The sequence below is a fragment of the Megascapheus bottae genome, chromosome 18 (genome assembly GCF_031878675.1).
Source record: "Megascapheus bottae isolate mThoBot1 chromosome 18, mThoBot2.hap1, whole genome shotgun sequence".
NCBI classification, from domain to species: domain Eukaryota; kingdom Metazoa; phylum Chordata; class Mammalia; order Rodentia; family Geomyidae; genus Megascapheus; species Megascapheus bottae.
The window spans coordinates 14,541,163-14,557,793 of record NC_143526.1 but is presented as its reverse complement, the minus strand read 5'-3'; the positions used below and the strand labels follow the sequence as shown (position 1 = coordinate 14,557,793).

The 16,631-nt window shown below is 41.5% G+C and overlaps 1 protein-coding gene and 1 pseudogene across 2 annotated transcripts in view; one reads left to right on the top strand and one right to left on the bottom strand.

The window, feature by feature from the left end:
- Rin2 (Ras and Rab interactor 2) overlaps nt 1-16,631 on the top strand; it is a 178,030-nt gene that overhangs the window by 14,183 nt on the left and 147,216 nt on the right. For both annotated transcript variants that reach the window (XM_090351930.1, XM_090351931.1), the window contains exon 2: nt 9,515-9,635. In XM_090351930.1, coding sequence (XP_090208056.1) covers nt 9,621-9,635 — 15 coding nt within the window. In that variant the 5' untranslated portion in view covers nt 9,515-9,620. The remainder of the gene's footprint in view (nt 1-9,514; nt 9,636-16,631) is intronic.
- Nucleotides 4,119-4,838, bottom strand: LOC150050140 (developmental pluripotency-associated protein 2 pseudogene; annotated as a pseudogene).

Sequence of the window (16,631 nt, the reverse complement as noted above, 5' to 3'; positions counted from 1 at the left end):
TAACTGACCTCCCCAAAACTAAAGAAAAAAGAAAAGCTGGGAGTTCACACCTATAATCCCAGTTACTCAGAGGGTGGAGGAAGGAATGTCTCAATTTGAAGCCAGCCCAGTTTGTTGAGACATCATCTCAACAAACAAGCTAATGTGGTGACACATACTGCCTGTGGTCCCAGCTACTCAGGAGGCAAAGGTAAAAGGATTGCTACCTAAGAAGGTTGGCCTGGGATAAATTAGTACAAAATCCTATCTGTAAAACAGAAGAAGGGAGGGGGACTGGAGGTATGGCCCAAGTATGAGAGCACTAGACTAGCAAGTGTGAGGCCCTAAGTTCAGTCTGAGAACCTCAACACAAGCAGAGCCAAGAAGTGCTGTCCATGAGTTTATTTGTGTTCCTGGGTTCTCTGGGCTTCACTTGATTGAACCAAATGCATCAAAGCAAGCACGCTGAGCAACAGCAGGAGGTCTGGAGTTCAACCCTTGAGTTTGGGGTGGGGAGAGAAAAAGAAAAAAGGAATATAATAAGCTTTGAGTATACTTCAGTGGTTAGAAAGGAATTTAAACCATTGTGTATGGATGAATGTGAAGTTTCTTATTTCATAGATAATTTATATACTCTCACACAATGGACTGTTTCTGTGGGTTTGCATGCAAGCCTCAAGTAGCTTGAGAAAATATTCAAAAAAATAGATCTATTTTGACTGGGAGACTCTTTTTCCCCAGTACTCACTAAAACTATACAGGTAACATCTCTATATATATCATCTAGAGGCACATACATAGAAGCTTCGAGCATCCAGGGTAGTTCTCAAACCGTGCCCCTACGGATATTAAACTGAAAAAAATCTGAATGATGAAGAGCAGATTGGTTTGAGTAAAATGAGGTATTTTATTTTTCTTTTCTTTCTTTTTTTTTGGTCGGTCATGGGTCTTGAAGTTTGGTCTCTGGGCAGTGTCCTTAAGCTCTTCAGCTCAAGGCTAGATATTAGAGATAAGAGTCTCATGGACTTTTTAATGCCTGGACAACCTCCTGAGTAACTAGGATTACAGGTGTGAGCTACTGCCCAAAGCCTTAAGATGAGTTTTTAATGCAGTAAATGTCATTATTACTTAAATATATAAAGCCCTGAGTTTCAGTGCAATTATGGTATTTAAGAGCCTTCTCATAATGGGGGTAAAAATAGAGCCTACAGAATGATCATGTACACAGGACTCTTGGATTACTAAGAAACAGGGTTCTACAAACTTCAGGTTCCTTGTAAGAACGAAGATAAGCATCCAGGTCCAGGCAGTAATCCCTCTTTTTTTGTTGGCTATAGGGCCTGAGTGCTGTGCCTGAGCAATTTTGCTCAATGCTAGCGCTCTGCCACTTTGAGCTATAGTGCCTCTTATGTTTTTTGTTTGTCAGTGGTTAAGTGGAGATAAGAATATCAGACTTTCTTGCCTGGGCTGGCTTTGTACCACAGTCCTCAGATCTCCTAGCCTCCGGAGTAACTAGGATTACAGGTGTGAGCTACCTGCAAGCATCTATCCAAGGAAGCAAAGTCTCTGAGACTTTTATCTCCAATTAACCAGCAAAAAGATGAAAGTGGAGCTGTGGTTCAAGGGGTAGAATGCCAGCCTTGAAGGAAAAATTCCAAGGGAGAGCTGGAGGCCCTGAGTAAGGACATTATTTCACTACTTTACCAGTAGAGGGCATACTCGAACCAGGAAACTTAGCTACCACATGCTATCAACACTTACAGCTGGTCCAGGAAAGAAAACATGGCAATAAGAACAGAAGGTGGCTGAGAGCAGGAGAGGAGCCACAGTCAAAAAATATAAAACAAAAAACAATTCGAGAGGCAAAGCATGGTAAATGTGCTCACCCTCTGGAGGAAGTAAACCAAACTTGCATTCCTGTGCCATACATAAAATACTATTTCGGGAATGGAGATGTGGCTCCAGGTAGAGTGCCAACCCTGAGCAAAAGAGTCAAGTGAAAGCATGAGCCCCTTGGTTCAAGCCCTAGTACCTTGACAAAAAAAAAAAAAAAAATCACCAGAAAATACTATTTCTTGGTGGATCATAGGTTTAAATATTAAAACTAAAATGATCAACTTTTTCAAAGAAAATGTACAAGAATATCTTCATAACTTTGGAGTACATAAAGTAGGTATGTGTATGTGTGTGTATCAGTCCTGGGGCTTGAACTCAGGGCTTGTGTGTTATCCCTGAGCTTTTGTGCTTAAGGTTAGTGCTTTACTCCTTGAGCCACAAGTCTACTTTTGGCTTTTTGGTGGTTAGAGATAAGAGTCTCACAGACTTCACTGCCCAGGCTGACTTTAAACCATAACCTCTAGATCTCAGCCTCCTAAGTAGCTAGGCTTACAGGCATCACCTGTCAGTAACTGGCATAAAGATTTTGTTTTTTGCCACTCCTGGGCCTTGAACTCAGGGCCTGGGCACTGTCCTTGGGCTTTCTCAAGGCTAAAGCTCTACCACTTGAGTCACAGCACCATTTTTGGCCTTTTTCTATATATGTGGTACCAAGGACTGGAACATCAGTCTTCGTGCATGCTAGGCAAGCCTCTACCACTAGGCCAAACTCCCAGTCCTGCATAAAGATATTTTTACATGGACTTATTTAAAGGTTATGTACATTACTGTAGATAAAAGTTATACTTCAATATAATTTCTCTCTCTCTTTTTGTTTATTTGGCCCTCTTAATTTTCTTCCTATTCTTTTATTTTTCTTTTTGTTTCTTTTGCCAGTCCTGGGTCTTAAATTCAGGGCCTGGTCACTGTCCCTGAACTGCTTTGGTTCAAGGGTAGCACTCTGCCACTTGAGCCAGAGTGTCACTTGCAGCTTTTTCTGTTTATGTGTCAAACCTAGGGTTTCATGCATGCTAGGCAAGTACTCTATCACCAAGCCACATGCTCGGTCCCTTTTATGACTTTTCTATCATACTAATTCTGTTCTCTTGTTTTAATCAAGATTCTTATCATGGATCAGTAGTTTGCTATTACTATTTTCTCTGTCTTGGGCAGCTCATTGACTTGAACTTGTAGTTTGACTTGCACATTCTCTCTTGTTAAAATAGGTGCCCCCCTTCCTTTAAAAAAAAAAACAAAGGTGCCCTCTTTTCTCTTAAATTCTTGAGATAAATCTTTTTTTAATTAAAGACTTTATTAATACTGATTTTTACTTCATGTTTCAAATAATGTATTAAGTATTCAAGGGAATCTCTGTATACAATCACTGGCACTTAGATTTTAAAATATAATTAAAATTAGGCTGAGGGTTTGTATGTCATAGACACACATTCTAGATGGTAAAACAGAAGATCCTTTTTTTTTTTGAAAAAATTCCAACAAAAATTAGACATCTTTATTTCTGAGGCAATGCTCTCAGCATGTAGTCCCTGATGGGCTTGGTCTCAGAAGACCCTCACAACTTCCCACCCTATGTGCTGGGATTGTAGCTGAGTACAGAGTCCTCACTGATCTAGAAACTTCAGATTCAAATATGTCCATGTTGATTCATCAACACAAATGTTCTTCCACATTAAAAAAAAAGAATCTGGAAGAATATATATGAATACTTTCCATTTTTCTTATAAACCTGAAACTTTTTTCAAAAAAAGAAATTAAAAGTGGGTGCTAGTGGCTCATGGCTATAATATAACTTAGGAGCTGAGATCTTAGAATCCCAGGTCAAAACTACCCTGAGCAGGAAAGTCCATGAGACTCTCCCATTACCATCCAAAAAAAAAAAAAAGGTGGAAATGGAGCTGTGGCTCAAGTGGTAGAAAAACAGCCTTGAGCAAAAATGCCAAGCTAAAGAGCCTGAGGCCCTGAGTTCAAACTTTAGTTCTAGACAAGAAAAGAAAGCAAAAACAATTGTTTCCTATGATAGCTAAGGAGTTAGAAACTTAGTTAGGACCCAGCACAGAAGACCATTATTATCTGCAGACCCAACACCAGTAGTCCTGGTAAAGCTGGAGGATATTCTGCAAACATATGTCCAGTTTTTGTGGCCAAAAGGCAAAAAGTCTGTCTCCTTCACACCAAAATAAATTAACATCTTGGAAGGTAGTATATTTGAAGAGATGTATTGTAGTCTTCGAAAATGCGCCTTTTTATCTCCTATTGCAAGTAATTTTTCTCATCTTCTTGTTCCTTTCGACACATTCAGGACATAACGTATTATCTTCTAGTTCTGGGGATGGGAATGAACAGGCTGGTAACAGGAAGAGAGAAATCATTGTCTTGTGAGTGTCTGGGACCCAGGTCAGACCTGCACAAAACTGCAGGCGCACCCATCCTTTCGCATCTGCTGGGAGAAGTCTGCCATGCACTACACACCACCTGACACTTATACTACTGCTTCTCTGCAGACTTCTTTCCTTCCTTTGGTTTCTGGAACCCCGCATCAATCTGGCCTCCTTTGGTGTTTTGGGAATATAATTTTGTTGTTCAGGATATTTGTTCTTCAGGAGTCTCAAATATACTTGTATTTTCTGGCCATCTGTACTCAGGTTAAATTGTTGGCACCAGTGACGCAAAGCATCGCGAGACACCTCATTAATAGGTGGCAAGACAGCAGGCAACGGACTCACAGACTTTTTCCTACAAATTTGGGGGACATTTTTGTCATCATTTGCTTGTGGAAGTTGATCTTTGTTATTGATAGGTGTTTCTAGGTTGACATTGCCTTCTGCTGAAGAAATATTGGATTCTATAACTTCTTCGGAAGGCTCATCTGTAATCGGGATAAGTGTTAAAGTCACACATCGGTCATCTATTTCATCTGGAAAATGATTCTTGTTCTGGACCGTACAGTGATTTGAAGTTGACATTTTCGGGCCGGTCTAGCGAGGCGCGCCAAACAGAAGATTCTTTAGGTGGAAGTGGTAATAGTCTCAGACAAACACCAACATTTGGACTGAGTCAATAGTGCAGCCAGGCGCCTTTCTTCTTTCTGCATTGTGTCTATTTCAGGCAATGGATAGATAAGGGATAAAAGTGTCTTCAGGTTTATATGTTCCCAGAGTGGTTATCTTGATTCTTTCTGCAATTCTGAAAAGGAAATACGTATTTCCATCCTCCCTTTCTTCCCCCATATAATTTTTTTCCTTAGGCAGTTTTTCATGGTTGGCAGGTGCTGGCAAGCAAGCAGGACGCTTGTGGATCTGACTGGTTGATAATGTCAAGCTGATGATATGAACAGCAAGAGAGGAATTGTCCTTCATAGAGGAATTGCCCTGGGAAGGGCTTCCGAGGGGAAACGAAGTAGAGGGGAAGTTAAAACTTTAGCAGATGTTTCATCCCTTTCCATCCCCACTTCTCCTCCTTCATTCCTTCCTTTCCCTTTCCTTTTCTTCCAAGACCTTATTCTGTGGCTTAGGTGGTCTTGACAAGGATAGTATTTGATCCCAAGAGAAAGTAGTCAAATTAGCCATTTAGTCTTGTCACCTGTGAATCTTGGGTTTCTAAAGATACAAATGGACCTGAATAACTTTACCCCTTTTCAGAGGTAATCAGGGAAAACAAAACATTGTTACAACAAAATGTCAGTTGGGTAATTTATAAAGACTAGTAATTTAGGTCATGGTTCTTCTGAAGGCTAAAAAGTTCAGATGGAGTGGCATCTGGCGTGGCCTTCTCACTGCATCAGGTTTTAAATCTACAGTGTGCTTATTGTGTATAAAAGCACATTTAAGTAACTAGTATTTTACCTCTATGTGTAAGATTTTTATGGTACGTCATATCTACTAAGTATCAATTAATTTACTAGGTCTAACAGTTTTTGGTGCTTGGATGTAGTCATTTAATATAATAGTGCAAGATATTAATATAATATGAAATAATAGTACAATATTAATTATATTTGTGGGTTTTTTTTTTTTGCCAGTTCTGGGGCTTGAAATCAGGGCCTGAGCAGTGTCCTTGGGTTTTCTCAAGGCTAGAGAACTACCACTTGAGCCACAGCACCACTTCTAGCTTTTTTCTATATGTTGAATATGGGTCTTTATGCATGCTAGGCAAGCACTCTACCATTAGACCTAACTCCCAGCCCTATTGGTTGTATTTTTCAAAGTCTAGTTGTCCTTGGAAGTATACTAATAGCCTGATTGGATTTCCCCTCTGCTCTTAGGTTCTCAAAAGTAAACTTTTATTCAAGCCCCACGACTGACCAAAAAAAAAAGTCCCCCAAAACCTTTTAAACACTTCTAGATGCCACTACAACATATGCATGTAATCTGAGCCCTGTCATACAACATTTGTTTTGACCTCTCAGGGAGGAAAATACTGGGGCTTGACCTTAGGGCCTCACACTTTCTCTTAGTTTTTCTTTTTGCTCAAGGCTGGAACTCTGCCCGTTCTTCCAGTTTTTTTGGCGGTTAATTGGAGATAGTCTTTCAGGTTTTTCTGTCTTTCAGGTTTTTTTTCTGCCTAGGCTGGCCTTGAACCAGTAATCCTGCTATCTCAGTCTCCTGAGTAACTACAGGATTACAGGTGTGAGCTGTCAGAGCCTGGCTAACAACCTTTGATTCTTTCTCTTTTGCCCATGTGCTAAGGGATGTTGGAGATATAAAACTCTGATGTATGGAATTGGTTTCTGGGATGGAAAGTATCTCGATGGTCTTTGAGGGCAGTGACAGCAAGCTTCTTTCTCTGTGAGGGTACATGTGCCTTGTATTAACCTCTTCAGACTGCTGGTTTTTAAATCCATATTGGGAACACAAACACTGATGATTAAAAAAAAAAAAGACTGTCTGAGGTTGGAAATGTGGCCTAGTAGTAGAGTGCTTGCCTAGCGTGCATAAAGTCCTGGGTTTGGTTCCTCGGTACCACATATACTGAAAAAGCCAGAAGTGGTACTGTGGCTCAAGTGGTAGAGTGCTAGGTTTGAGAAAGCTCAAGGATAGTGCCCAGGTCCTGAGTTGAAGGCCCAGGACTCTGGTGGGGGAGGAAAACCAGCATCATACTCCATGTTCAGTTCACCATTGCTTCCAGACCAAGAACAAAGCTAAGGTCAGCACCCTGAACAGCATACACAGTACAGTAGCAAGCTGCACAGTGCTACTATCAGAGAGTGTTTTTCTTCAAATCTGGAGAATGCCGTATAAAAATATAGGTAAGAAATAACTGAATAACTGAAAAACATAGTAAACTGAGGCAAGAGGGGATGTATCTGGGAGTTTGACCTGTCCTGTTCTGTGAAATGAAGGATTTGGTATAGGATAACACTTCTGAGATCTTGGGATCTCGGCCCTAAGTGAGAAAGCCAAGTGAGAGCTGGAGGCCCCGAGCTCAAGCTCTGGCAACTGGCATAAAAAAATAAATAAGATGTTCTAAATGGGAAGCTGTTAAGTATGGTTTTACTTTTCAAGATTTAGGTATCTTCTTGGGAGTTCTGGAAGTGTCTTTATTTTAGGGATAATCTTTAATGATGTGTTCATTTATATTTGGGATTATCAGCACCATTTATATCTGTGAATGCACTGTGAGTCATAGGTGGTGAAGTTGAGCCCTGGGAGTCTTGCATCAAATCAAAATGGGGAGAGCATGGGAGATACTACTGTGGGTGACTGGTAGTTAGAGCTGAGCAGTATTTTTTTAAAATATATTTTTTATTATAATTAATAGGGTTACATTATATTCACCGGATAGAAGGTGCAGTACTTCACAAACATTGATTCCCCTTCTCATGTCTTGGTCCCCATTTCCCTTCCCCACCCCCTTCATTCATCTTGTTTTCCCCCCTTCCCTATTCTATTTCAAATAAACATATATACAATATAGCAGATAACAAGGTAAAATACTGTAACAATATGAGATAACCAAGGGACAACAAAAGAGATGAGAGATAACATAGTACATTAAAGACATTAGTCAGTCATTATATGGCTGTTGTTTCTATATCCTGGAGGTCCTTTCATTCAGCCTTCTGTATCTAAACCTCTGAGCAGTATTTTTTTTTTTTTTGCCAGTTGTGGGGCTTGAACTCAGGGCCTGAGCACTGTCCTTGGACTTTTCTCAAGGCTAGAGCTCTACCCTTGAGCCACAGCATCACTTCCAGCTATTTTCTATGTATGTGGTGCCGAGGAATCGAACCCAGGTCTTTGTGCATGCTAGGCAAGCACTCTACCCCTAGGCCAAACTCGCAGCCTAAGAATATTCTATGGTGGTGTTTTGTTTTGTTTTTTTTTTTTTGTCAGTTGTGGGGCTTGAAGTCTGGGCCTGGGTGCTATCCCTGAGCTCTTCAGCTCAAAGCTAGTGCTCTGTCCCTTGAGCCACAGCACCATGCCTAAAGCTATTTTCTATGTATATGGTACCGAAAAGTCAAATCTGGGTCTTTGTGCATGCTAGAAGCACTCTACCATTAAGCCAAACTCCTGGCCCTCTGAGCAGTATTTCTGTACATGTAAGTGCATGATACAGAACCGCTTTCCCATGTGGAAGGCAATGAGATGAATTAGGAAGTCATGAATCACAAGCTCACTGCTTTCTCAACCTCAGTACCACACATTGGAATCACTTGCAGAGCTTTGAACACCTGTGGGAATTCAGTTGTAGTTTATGGGGGCTAAACCCTGGGTTTGGCAGTGGCTTTAGGTCACTAGGTTTTCAGGATTGAGAACCCCTGAAGAGTTGACCTCTGTGATTGAGTTCTACAAATAATTCCATTGTTTGCTCTTGGGTTTGAGATTATTTAACTCTCGAGAGAACCTTGCCCATCCAATAAAGTAGGATTGTTGCAAGGTATGATGGGAACAAGGAGAAGTTTAGATGTGCATAATGGCTTTTGCATCAAGCGAACACAACATGAATTTAGCAAGAGCAAATGAATGAAGGCTGCAAGGTAGTCTGAGAGGAACATTTATGTGTTTAGTATGACATACTTAAAGCAAAGCACATCATTCATCACATTAAATGACTTGTTACTTTTTTGTATTCATTTAGTATTGTTATCCTTATATGACTTATTGCTCTTGATTTTATAACTGCACAAGAGTGAGAACATAGGGCATTGATGCTGTGCTTTTTTATTGGCACACAATTGTATATAAATTATAAACAGCATAAGGCCAGCACTAGAACTTTTGTACATGAAAAGCTAAAATTATAGCCTTTTGGTGGCTAATTGGAGATAAGAGTCTCACAAACTTTCCTGATTGGACTGGCTTCAAACTTCTATCAAGCTCCATGATCAAGATAAGAAAAAAAAAATGGCGATTCCCTGACTGTTTTGACCAGACTGGCTTTGGACCAGGATCTTCAGTTCTTACCCTCCTGAGTATATAGGATTACAGGCATGAGCCACCAGCACTTAGCCTCACTTTTCTTAATTTTGTAGTATATACACTGAATTCTTGACTGCGTTCTTTTCTTCGTCTACCCTGTCTCCCATTCCACGTTTTTCCTGATGCTTATTTGTTGGGCTTTGACTTTGCCATTCTAAGAAATTAACACTATTTGAGTTCTTAAATGCAAACAAATCCTAAATGGTAGATTCTGTGTATTGCAGATGGACAGAAGCAATCTGGACTTCTGAACTTCTACTAGAAAGGATGAAAGGTTAAAGTTCTTCAGAATGCTGGGAAGACAGAGCTGAACTGAAGTGAGAGAGAGGAATGCTGGCCCAAGGGGTAGGTACCAATGTATTTACAAGTCGGGAGAAATTCAGGTTACTTTATGAAGCATTTTTTTTTTTTGCCAGTCCTGGGCTTGAGCTCAGGGCCTGAGAACTGTCCTTGGACTTTCTCAAGGCTAGAGCTCTACCACTTGAGCCTCACCACCAACTCCAGCTTTTTTCCACTAGGCCAAACGCCTGGCCCCTATGAAGCTTGTTTTTGTCTGTTCAGAGATTTTTTTATTTGTTTTAAACTTGGTCTCCATCTTAATTTAACAAATCCAAAGGTTTCTTTGTCATTTCCTCTTTCCTGTTAGATAAAATAGCTTTGTGCTGGACTTGTATTAATAGCATCAATAAAATGTAACCATAAACTGAACAATAATAGGAACTGCCCCAGAGTTCTGGGACAGTAGAGTTTATTAGCATTTTTCAAAAGGGGAACAGCCATTGGATTGCACTGGGGAGCTATTATCGATATGTGTTCTTGGTATGTTGCCTACAAAGCTCATTCTTGAGATAACAGTGTGGAGGGGTAATAAGGACCTTTGGGAGGTGTTGTATTATTGACACAGCATTTATGAATGGGTGAATGCTTTTGTTTCTTTTTTTCTTTCTTTCTTTTTTTTTTTTTGCCAGTCCGGGGCTTTTTAACTCAGGGCCTGAGCTCTGTCATTGGGTTTTCTCAAGGCTAGAGCTCTACCACTTGAGTCACAGCATCATCACAGCTTTTTCTATGTATGGTTATCAAGGAATCGAACTTGGGTCTCCTGCATGCTGGGTGAGCACTCTGCCACTAGGCTACACTCCCATCCCTGAATGCCTTTCTTTAAAAAAAAAACAAAAACAAAAACAAAACTTCAGTTGTCCAAAGGAGTAGCCATTTAACAACAGTTTGTGAATATAATGCATCTTGATCAGTGTCACTCAGGTGAATGTTTTGTTTGCTGGAATAAGTTCATTTTATGGGTTGGATTGGTTCTTTTTTTTTTTTTTGTCCTAGGATTTGAACACATGACCTGAACACTGTCCTTGGACTTTCTCAAGGCTAGAGCTCTACTACCTGAGCCATAGCACCACTTCTGGCCTTTACTATGTATGTGGTACCAAGGAATCGAACCTGGGTCTTCATGCATGCTAGGCAAGCACAGAGTGAACCTGGCACCTTACCCCACTTGCTCATGAGGTTCTCCTCCACATGTACCCCCTTGCTTTTCTAGCATGGGGCCCTTAGTAGAAGCCAAGTGGATACCAGGGCTCTCCCTGTTCTTGGACTTCTGGAACCATGAGCCAAGATAAACCTCTTTGCTTATGTAATTATCTAGGCTGAGGTAATTGGTTACAGCAATGGAAAGCAGGAATTATGGAATTAATAAAATTTGTAGCTTCTGGTCAGCCTTTGTGCACAGGAATTGTTCTTTTTCTTTAACTTTATGTGTATATGCCACTACAGGTACTTGAGAACTATGCAAAAAAAAAAAAAATTACATTGTTCAGAATATCAAGCACTCAAATTACACTGTAGGTGTTTAATAAAGATAATAACAAATAATAGGCTGGTCACTGGTGGCTTGCACCTATAAGCCTAGCTACCCAGGAGGCTGAGATGTGAGGATCACAACGAAGCCAATCTGTGAGACTCTTATCTCCAATTATCCTCCAGAAAACTGGAAGTGGAGCTGTGGCTCCAAGTGAGAAAACAATAGCCTTGACCAAAAGAGCTCAGGGCCAGCGCTCTTGAGTTCAATCCCTGCACCCAGCAACAACAACAACAACAAAAAGTTAAGGAAACTTTACTTCTTGAATTGTATTTTGTATTGCCTAGTCTCTTAGTTAGCTTTGCTGTTTAAGGAACCACTCTCAGTCTTGGTACAGGTTTTATATATTCCTTCTCTGTAATGCTTAGGATCTGTCAGCCTTTGAACATTTTTTTTTTTGCATAGATGTCGCCAGTTGTGTGTTCCTAACATGGAAATCTGAAAGTGGAAAAGTTCCAAAAGTTTAGTTTTCCTATTAGGGAGGTGTGACCTGTAGCTTCAAATAGTAGGCGTTGATTCCGTTCACGATTCTGTAAGTTGGCCATTTGGGTTATGCTCAGCTGGGCTCTGTGGACTGGCTGTGCTGTGCTGTATGCAGTGCAGCTTTGTGCCTGGCCAACTTGGCTGAGAGCTGACCAGCGAAAAGGGAGGGCCTAGTCAGGTTGGTCTGAGCTGTCCTCAGGAAAGTCAGGGAAGATACAAGGTGATTTAAGGCTTGTTTTGAAGATGCAGTATGACCTTTACATCATTCATTCATTCATTCATTCATTTATTCATTTATTTTGCCAGTCCAGAGGTTTGAACGCAGGGTCTGGGTACTCTCCTTTAGCACTTTTTCTCAAGGCTAGCAATCTGCCATTTGGGCCACACAGCACCACTGTGGCTTCTTCTGTGTATGTAGTACCAAGGAATCAAACCCAGGACTTCATGCATACTAGACAGGTGCACTACCACTAGGCCACATTCCTGGCCCACTACCACATCTTTTGACCAAACCTTGTATGAGACCAGGCCAGACTCAAGAGCTGGGATGTAGACGTCAGCCCTGGATGAAAAGGACTGCTGTGCTCCTGCAGGGATAACAGGAATGGTGGAGGTGTGCTCATCGTTGTAGGTTGCCAGTGTAAGCAGGTTACTGAGAGACTTGACATTACCAAGGAGGTGGCATAGTATAGTTTATAACACTGTAGAAATTACTCTAAGAGGGTTAAGGATTGTCAAGGGGATTGAGGATTGTCAAGTAGATAATCAGAGTCTGAGATGACACAGTGGAAGATCCCTTCTTCATCTCCCTAAGCCTGTGAAGGGAAGGAGGGGTTGATAGAGATGGGGCAGCAGAGCTTAGCTGACAGTTGGTGTTGGAAAGTTTCTTTCCCATGGCTGTTCTTTCTCTTGCTGTTCTCTGGGGAGGTAGGAGTAGCCTAGAGGATTTGCTTGCCAGCAGGGTATATATTCACACATATATTAACTAAAATATGGTAGCATGCAAGGGAAGATTACTGTGGGACAATAGTAAAGTCAAGGAGAGGGGGCAGACAAATGGAGAGAGAAAGGGTAGGTGAATGTAGTCTAGTAACATGTATATGTGTGAAAATGGAACTAGGTAAATGAGGGGATGGATGAGGATGGGAAAGATGGGGAGAATGATGCTGACCAAGATGCATAGCACTCCTAACTGTTTTGTTGAAACTCCTTTCTACTAATTAAGAACTTATTTTTTCTTTAAAAAGCTTCATATATGTGCACTGCATTTTGCATGTTGGGTGAGTGTAAGGCCTCCAAAGAAGCAGGGGAAGGATTAGATGAGTTGTCTCTCATTACTATCTTCCTTTCTCATACAATCTATTTTTTTTTATTTATTTTTTTGTGGCATTAGGGTTTAAACTTAGCGCCCCATACATGGAAGGCAGGCAGTGTGCTTACTTGAACCACAATACCAGCAAAGTTTTGTGTCTTTAGTTTTTTTCAGACAGGCTCTCATGATTTGTTTGTTTGTTTGTTTGGACCTGTTATGGAGCTTGACCACAGGGCCTGTTTGGCTTTTATCATTCAAGGATGGCTCCCCATCACTTGAGCCACACCTCCACTTCCAGAGCTCAGCGTCCTGAGTAGCTTAGGCATGAGCCACCTGCACTTGGCTGTATTTTCCTTTTTCTTTCTTTGTTTTTATTTTTATTTTATTTTTTTTTTTTGCCCTGGGCTTGAGCTCAGATCCTGAGCCCTGTCCTTGGAATTTCTCAAGGCTAGAGCTCTATCACTTGAGCCTCAGCACCACTTCTGGCTTTTTTCTATATATGTGGTACTAGTGCTAGGCAAGCACTCTACCACTAGGCCAAACTCCCACCCCTTTTTCTTTTTTCTTTTCCAGTTATGGTGCTTGAACCTCAGGGCCTGGGCACTGTCCCTGAACCCCTTTGTGCTCAAGGCTAGCACTTGAGCCACTGTGCCATTTATGGGTTTTCAGTGGTTAATTGGAGATAATCTCACAGGGACTTTTCTGCCTGGGTTGACTTCAAACCATGATCCTCAGATCTCAGCCTCCTGAGTAGTTAAGATTACAGGTGTGTGCCACCAGTGCCCAGCTACTTCCAGCTTTTTGCTAGCCAACTGGGGATAAGAGTCTCATGGACTTTGCTGCTTGGGCTGGCTTCTAACCTCAATCTTCAGATCTCTACTTCCTGAGTAGCTAGGATTACAGAGATGAGCTACCAACTTCCAGCTTTTGGGCTTTATCTTAACCAATGTCTGTGTTCATCTTTTTTTTTTTTTTGGTGCCAGTCCTGGGGCTTGAACTCTGGGCCTGGGCTTGGTCCCTGATCTCTTCAGCTCAAGGCTAGAACTGTACTTATTGAGCCACAGAGCCATTACCAGTTTTTTGGTAGTTAATTGGAGATAAGAGTCTCACAGACTTTTGTGCCCAGGCTGGCTTTGAACCTGGATCCTTAGATCTCAGTCTCCTGAGTAGCTAGGATCCAAGTAGCTAGGAGTTATAGGCATGAGTCACCGGCACCCTGCTGTGTTCATCTTTAGATTCCTGAAGCATTAGGAGTTGATGAACTGGTTCTCCTCCAGTGACAACCTGGGACTACCCTGGTAGCTAAATCAAATAGTTTGACTTAAAATAAGCTTATATCCTGGAGCATAGCCTAGTGGTAGAGTGCTCTCCTAGCATGCACAAAGCCCTGGGTTCCATTCCTTGGTACCATATACACAGAAAAAGCCAGAAGTGGCACTGTGGCTCAAGTGGCAAAGTGCTAACCTTGAGCAAAAAAGAAAAAAAGTATCCAAGGAGAGTGCCCAGGCTCTCAGGTCAAGTTCCAGAACTGGCAGAAGAAACCAAAACAAACAGAAACCTCAATGAGGCCAGGAGTGTGACCTAGTGTTAGAGTACTTGGGTTCAATTCCTCAGTACCACATACAGAGAAAAAGCAAGAAGTGGCACTGTGGCTCAAGTGGCAGAGTTCTAGCCTTGAGCAAATTAAGCTCAGGGATAGAGCCCAGGCCCTGAATTCAAACCCCAGGACTGGCCAAATAAATAAATAAATAAATAAACAAACAAACAAATAAATAAATAAAGCAAGCTTATACCAGCTGTTCTTGCCTGGTAGAATGATACAAGAGCAGCAAGTAGAATTTTTGAAAACATTTGAATTCTACGCATGTATATTTCCTGATGTTTTGGGTGAAGGCTTTGAAATCAGTAAAATGCCATTTTTCCACTTCTCTCTCTACCTGGCTGTCTCCTTTGGCATGAATACAGCATAGCTTGGAAGGAGAAGAAGCAAAACTTTCATGATATTTGGGATCTGCAGCCTGGAAAAGACGTGCTATTTTATCCTCCCCCCCCCCCTTTTTTTTAAGTTCTAAGTCATAAAGCATGAGCTAGAGGAGAAATGACCACTGGATTCCTGGCTGTGTAGACACCTAAGACTTGCACCATTAAAAATGTCTTTCCAAACACCTGAGTTATTTACCCCCCCACACATACATTGTCCCAGCAAGGAAATGAACACAGATTCTGATGCTTGCGCTTCTTTGGTTTGATAGACCATTCTATTAAGATACTAATGAAATCATACATTTGTTGAAATCATACATCATCATTTGTTGTTGGGGACAGTACTGGGTTTGGAACTCAAGGCCTTGTACTTCTTACTACAGTCACCACTGAGCCTCACCTCTAGATCATATGCCTGGCGCTGTCCCTGGGCTCCTTTTGCTCAAGGCTAGTGCTCTACCCCATTAGCTACAGCGCCACTTCTGGGTTTTTCTGAGTAGTTTGTTTATTGGAAATAAGAGTCTGGTGGACTTTCCTGCATGGGCTGGCTGCTGGCTGCAATTCTCAAATCTCAGCCTTCCGAGCTGCTGGGATTACAGGCCATCTGCACCTGGCCACCACATGCTTTTTGAAAACAAAACCCCCAAATCAACATATATTATCTTTCAGTAATTGTACAAAGGAGTTGCACCTTGATTGATGTCACCCATCTTTTTTTGGGGGGGGGCGCGTTTCTGGTACTAGAGCTCAAACTCAGGGAGTAGGCACTGTCCTTTACTTTGTCTCTAAAGGCTAGATCTCTACTACTTGAGCCACAGCTCCACTTCCTGCTTTTTTGATGGTTAATTAGAGATAAGAATCTCATGGACTGTCGCCATGCTTGGGCTGGCTTCCAAACTCAATCCCAGGTCTCATTCTCTCATAAGGCTAGGACTACAGTTATGAACCACTAACACGTAGCTAGAGCATAGACTCTTTTAGATGCATGCACCCTTAGTAGTGTATTTCCATCTGTACAAATACACAAGGACAAAGTGGAAAGTATCAAATGTGTAGACTAAGTAGTTTCTACTTCCTGGCATTTTTGTGTCCTCCCAAAAGCACACTCAAGACAAGGATATAGATACAAATCATCTATTTGATTGAGGAATCCAGCAAGGATGATGGATGAGTTGGGAAACAAACAACGCCAAATGAATGGCCCTACAGCGTTGATATGAATGGCACTTACAGCGTTGATATGAAAAGCCATATACCTTCGGTATGCATTGTCCATTGAAGAGTTCGATGTATCCTTTCCTAGCTAAGTGCTATGTCCAGTGCAAATGCTCCCTTGGGATTGCAAGCAGGGGCAGCAGCCACAGTTTCTGTATGTTCACCAAGGAAGCAACTGCTACTCTGCAAAGTCAGGGCATTCTGCTGATGAATGACTAATAGAATTTTCAACTTATACTGGATTTGAAAGGTTGTAACCTCATTCTAAACTGAGGAGCAGCTATAGTGTTCATGTAGTGTACAGATTTTTATTGTGGATGCCAGGGACAAGATCCTGCCAGGACATCTGGAAGGTGGTGGTATTTGTTTCACTCAGTGAGGGATGAGTATCCATCCATATCTCTTACTCTTCAGTAGGGAGAACTGTCTCAGGGGCAATGGCTTCTGGTACCCATGAGTCACTCAGGTATGTTCCTCATCT